At 37.8% G+C, this 6000-nt stretch overlaps 1 protein-coding gene across 13 annotated transcripts in view; it reads left to right on the forward strand.

Annotated features, from left to right (window-relative positions):
- Nucleotides 1-5762, forward strand: part of ppargc1a (peroxisome proliferator-activated receptor gamma, coactivator 1 alpha) — a 422123-nt gene extending 416361 nt beyond the window's left edge. For 10 of the 13 annotated variants that reach the window (XM_078936429.1, XM_023965806.2, XM_078936424.1 and 7 more), the window contains one exon: nt 5002-5253. In XM_078936429.1, coding sequence (XP_078792555.1) covers nt 5002-5105 — 104 coding nt within the window. In that variant the 3' untranslated portion in view covers nt 5106-5253. Of the gene's footprint in view, nt 1-5001 lie in introns of all 13 variants that reach the window. The other 3 variants (XM_078936425.1, XM_078936423.1, XM_078936421.1) reach the window with 1 other exon arrangement.
- Nucleotides 5763-6000: the final 238 nt, after the last annotated feature.

Genomic DNA, 6000 nt, shown 5'->3' on the forward strand with positions numbered 1-6000 from the left:
AAAAATGAAGGTTTATTTGGCCAACTAAGATATTCATCAAACGTGAGTCTACTTTACCTTTGAGGAAGTCCACTTTATCTGAACCCATTTTGCTCAGGACAAAGCCACAACAACCAAAGTATTCACTTGACAACCAGGCAGTCTCCACTAGAATTGATGATCCTAAGAGACAGAATTTCAAATGAGATCAAACCCCTGAAGATAAAAATTAGTTTTTATTTGATCCTAAAATTCTGTTTATCTCAGCTTATTTTATTTTTTTAGAACGCCTATTCAATAAGCCCTTAGTCACAACTGTCCATATGGTGGATATAGCCTGTAAAGTAATATTGTTCATGCACAATTTTTATATGAGCATGCTGCATGCATGTCTCTGGGCGTAGTGAACACTTAAACAACACGTAAAGTGAATTAGATAAGACGCAGGTGTGTTGGACAGTTTTGTTTTTTTTCCACCCTTCTAAACCCTGTGTACTGTACAAGTGCGTACTCCTTACGTGCGGCCTGAGAGAGTAGTTCGTATGGACATCCTACAGGGATCCCTCGGGTAATTACATATCACCTGGACTACTTGTGCATGCAGCATTTGCACCAGTATACACACTTTACCGGACTACAGTTTGGTGTAACGACAGCATTACTCGTATGTTATAAGTGCGTGCAACTTACATTATCCTTACAAATACTAGACGACACACTTACCACATGCAAGGATGCCCCGCCTTCTTGTCATGTTTTAACATTTACCTTTAGCCATTTCCATTGCACCAGAGGTCTTTCATCCTTTTCAGTTTTTAAACTGTATTGTTTGTCTAAAGTGATCAAATGCAAACTATGTAATAAATCACTGGAGTGAAGACAGACATGTTTTAAATTGTATTCACTGTCGCAAAGGAGTATTTAAGCACACGATACAAATCCATTTATTTTCATTTTGTCCTCTTGGTAGGCACGTCTCCAAGTAAAGAGGATTTTCTCATGAGGTTTATTCAGACTTGACACTGATGTGTTTCCACCAGTCTAATGGAAATCTTCCAGAGGATTCAGATATAGAAGGACCCTTATGGCAGATTTACAGTAGACTATTACTTCTTAGTTACTGAATTGGCCAGACATGTACAACTCTGAAGTAAAATCCAACTACCCGTATTTTCCGGACTATAAGTCTCCCTTTTTTTCATAGTTTGGCAAGGGGTGTGACTTATACTCCGCAGCGTCTTATATTAGAACTAAATTGAAATAAATACATTGTTAACCCTCCTGTTATGTTCATTTGTGAGGAACAGAGATGATGTTCCTGGGTCAATTTGATGTATGAGGTAAGTTAGGTGTCAAGAGTATGTTAAGTGACTCAGAGAATCAGCAAACCTTTTTTTACAGTAAGATCTTGAAGGCTAAAAACATAATATTCTATTTTCCAATGATTTCATAGATTCAGAAATGCAATAAAAATGACAACTGTTTCTACAAATACAGGATGAAAACAGAGTATTAGTTGGCCAATGATGCTTCCTTGAAAGGAATAAATAAATAAGTATGAGAGAGAATTACTGTGAAATTATGAGATAAACAGTCTGCTATGATTGTGCCATGTGAGGTTGTGCAAGTTATTAGTTCTTGGTCTCAGATTTTGTCAAATAAATTTCCAGTCAAAATGCGACTTATAGTCCAGTGCGACTTATCTGTGTTTTTTTCTACTTAATAATGCATTTTTGGGCTGGTGCGACTTATACTCCGGAGCGACTTATAGTCCGGAAAATACGGTAGGTTGGAGGAAGTGATAGATTTGATAAATAATGCAAGCAAATCAGTGACATAAAGGCTTTTTCTTCTGGCGTGATGCTCACATTTGACATAAAGATGACACCAAGTATTCTCTTCCCATTTGTCTTTTTCGCAATTATTAAAGCCGATATAAAATGCCCCATTATTTCAGGTATTTGTGCAGCCACAAAAGATCATCTTCTCCAAATAATGGATGATGGCTCTTAATATAGGCTCTGATGTTGGCATTTCATCAGTAGTATGTGAGGTCAGACATTTAAAATGTACAGTTTGGTGAAGGTCAATGGTTATCTTGCAAGACAAAGTGCACTTTTTTCCAATAAATGAAGCTGTAGCAACACGTTTTTTAAGTACGTGCTTAAAACCGTTAGCCTTTTTAAAGAGTATGTGACACAGAGAAACTGTTGCTAATCCTAAAGCCTTGAGGACAGACATTATACTCGGACTGACTAATCCATCTCATGAAATAGTAAGGCGTCTTTCAGCTGCCTCTTTGTCAGAAACAGGCTATCTCAGTCGCCACTATACTGATAGCATACGATAAAAAGATTGAGAGGAGCGTTTTTGAACAGCGTGGTGTCCAAACCTCTTTTTATCCTTTCTTTTTTTTCTGAGACACTGTCCATTACTTTTAAGCAGAGCACCTGGGTATTTTTCATCCCTCAAGGTGTGCGACGAGACACAATCCAGCCCTCGGCCATTGCATTAGATCACAACTGGCGTCTCCTGGCTGCCATGGTCATTCCCATTTCTCAAAGGTTGTGGAGTGTGCTGCTGGGCCCTGTAGGGGCCCCATTTGTGAAGCTGTCTGTTGGCTCAGATAAGACACTCTTTATGCATTATCACGTTGATCAAGAAAAACGGGACACATGAAAGACGGACAGACTCTGCAACGCAGTTTCACACCACTTCTTTTTACACCAACACTGCATCTGGAATTCCTTACCCTTTACTTCATACGTTTATATTGCCTCTATAATATATATGCATGTTTTGTTCTGAGTAAATACATTTTATACATTGAGAGTTAAAGGATTTTTTTAAGCTACAGGCACATCTAGGCTGCTACAACGGAGACTTCCCAGCTGTCAGGACTACTCTTTGCGATCACCCACCCTGCTTGTTTTTCAGCTACCCCAGCCTTACTGGCTGCTGATTAGCTGATTCAGGGTATTTAAGGTTCTGATTGACTGAACACATGTGATTCAAGGAATCAACAAGCAAGAAGGACAGGGAAGGCTGGCAAACAAGAATCAGAGTTTGGCTTTTCGACTGTCATTTAAGGATGGTGCTGAGATGTATACAACCTTGGCTCATTATAGTCAAGTTGACATCTGAGCCGAGCCATTACTTCCTCATTTTTCAAGTATTATTCAGTTTTAACAGTGTTTTGAGGGCCATTGTCTTGTTGCTTTATACATAAAGGGCTAAGCATTAAGGACATAGCCTAAAATCTCATTTTATATTATTAATGGTTAGTGGGTTACCATGTTTTCCACACTATATGGCGCATTGGATTATGAGGTGCACTGCCAATGAATAGTTTATTTTTGAACACAAAGAATATGAGGCTCATTAAGCGAGACAAAAGAATCAGAGATAAGTTCGTACGTAAGGGAGACTACATTAACTTTATTCACGATAGTTGTAGAAGTTGTTTGCCACACACTACACGTTAGCATCATTAGAAGGGTAAACCATGTTTTTAGTATTAACAATATCGGTAACTCCAAGAAAAAAAGAAAAGGCCTCTTGTGTTGGACACATTTTACTGTTACAACAGGCGGTTATGAGTCTTCTGACACACAAGGTGTATATTTTGATAAACCCCTTTTGTAATTTAGGCTAAACTTTATTTTTTATATTGATTGTATTTGTATCCGTTTTTTGTTGGACCGGGCAGAAAAGAAGAAGGAAGAAGAGAGACGGATGTCAGTCCCTCTCAAACATCCCTCACCAGTCAGGGAATTTAGTCAGTTAGTTCAGTTATTTTTTTTAATGGAAGCCCACAGTTAAAATGGTGGCCCAAAAGCTCGATGGACCAGGAAGCGTTTGCGAGATGGACATCAAGAGTGGAGAAAACTGATGGGGTTTGAATTTGGAAAGTTGGCATGCAGCAAATTATATTCATGCAACTTTGCTGCATGGGTTTCAGTTTTGCTATGTTTCCCCTAAATATCTCAGAGTTTGTGAACTAGAAAAAAAAAATCAAGATCAATTGGGGAGTCATGGAGACTCAACTGTTCTTTTTTTATATCCAAGATGTGCTAGCCTGGAAGGCCTCTCAACAGGGGCAAAGACGCAGCAAAAAGATTACCTCCTCCCCACTTGCCCCCAACTTTTGAGTCAATATTAGTAAAATAAACAACAAAGATTAACAAATCATTAATTATAGTTCTTTGAACTCCATATTAGAAGTGCATATTTCTCTCAAGAATTATCATCGTTAGCATTATCTTTTAGGAATTTCTATAAATTTTTTTTTTTTTGCTACTGCTTTATACTAGTTAAAAATGTTCTAGCCCCCGCCGCTGCCCCTCAAATGTCAAGCTTCCTTTGCTTGTTTTATTGCAAACTACTTGAAATGGTTATTTCATGAATTTTGACATTTTAAACCCTAACCAAGGCTTTTGGGATAAACTTGTTTGTGAATTGTTTTGTTTTTATTTTCCATTATGGTAATTACATACATGTAAAAACAAATAGTAATAGTAATAGAGTGAAGCATTAAAATAGAACTTTATCTTCTAGAACAGGTTCAAAAAGCCTGCTTTGTTTTCCAGAGGTTGCTGCTCAGGCATGCAGTTATTTATTGACATATTTTTTTAGCATGTCGTTATTGGTTCACATGACACCAACTCACGCATAACGGCTAACCCTTTAAGTCTGACAGCTATACCGGCTTGTGCATTAACCTGCAATTTCTGTCAACTTTTCAATTTCCTGTTAATGATTTTGGGGAAGTTTGATACTGCTGCACGTACTGTAGAGTCAAAGACAAATACTTTTGTGTGTCAGGAGAACGCCGTGGCTTAATAACAGCATAGAAACTGTCCGATTAACACCGGAGCTACACATGACCGGGCACTGATAGCAAGGGCAGGATATTCCGTGAACTCGGTTCACTCGGAATTCCAGGGTGAACCGTATGCTTTTCTGCCCTTTCAGGGAAACACCGTTCTGCTTAACACTAACCACCCTGCTTGTCCTTTCCAGACTCCCATACGGATGACTTTGATCCAGCCTCCACGAAAAGCAAGTATGACTCCATGGATTTTGACAGTTTGCTGAGGGAGGCTCAGTGCAGCCTGCGAAGGTAGTAACCAGTCGAGTGGCGTCTGCTGTCTGTCGCAAAGAGGGACTCTGTATACCTCACTCTTGTTTCTCGCTCCTTTGATGATGAGACGAGACTACCAGAAGTTCTACGCTCTGTCATAGAGTATGTAAGAATAAGTCTATAGACCTATATCATTATAAATGAATATATTGAAAATGAAGTTTACATGAACATAGCTGCTCAAGAGCTGCAAAGGGACATCTCATTCTGGGAGAGCCAGTGGAACCTGAAAACATGGTGCACGGGGTTTGATGCACTCTACTGCTGTAGAACCACCAGTGAAAGAAGAAAAAAAAGGACTTTTTATTTGTTTTTTTCCAAGCACTACAGTACCCACAATCTTTTTTGTGGGGGAAGACAAGCAGCTTGTTTAGCCAGATTATTTTTCTTTGCTGTTAATTTATATATATATATATATATATATATATATATATATATATATATATATATATATATATATATATATATATATATATATATTCCTTTGGAATCCGCTGTTTGGAATCTTGGAATCTGGTTGTTACATTACAAGCAAAGAGTATGAAGAGTTGTTCATTGGAGGAAAAATTCTCAAGGTAAAATTGTTCTCTACATTTAAGGAGAAATGTAGCCGTGTATTTACAAATAATAAAAAAAAGAATATTTTTATTTTATGTACATATGAAAGTTCTTTATTTGTTACAGCTATGCACTGTAAAACACAGCCTTTTTTAAAATGAAGAGAAAATTTCTTAATTCAGAATGTTGATCTGTAGTAGTTACAATACTGTAAAACATATTGTACACCTACATGATGTTTAGAAGACATGCTATGATTGTAGAAATGGGGAAAAGAAAAAAAAACGTCATGTCTGATTGCTCAGTTTTGGGGGAGCATA

This window comes from Oryzias latipes, chromosome 18 (assembly GCF_053564925.1).
Source record: "Oryzias latipes strain Hd-rR chromosome 18, Olatipes_Hd-rR_3.1".
Classification (NCBI taxonomy): Eukaryota; Metazoa; Chordata; class Actinopteri; order Beloniformes; family Adrianichthyidae; genus Oryzias; species Oryzias latipes.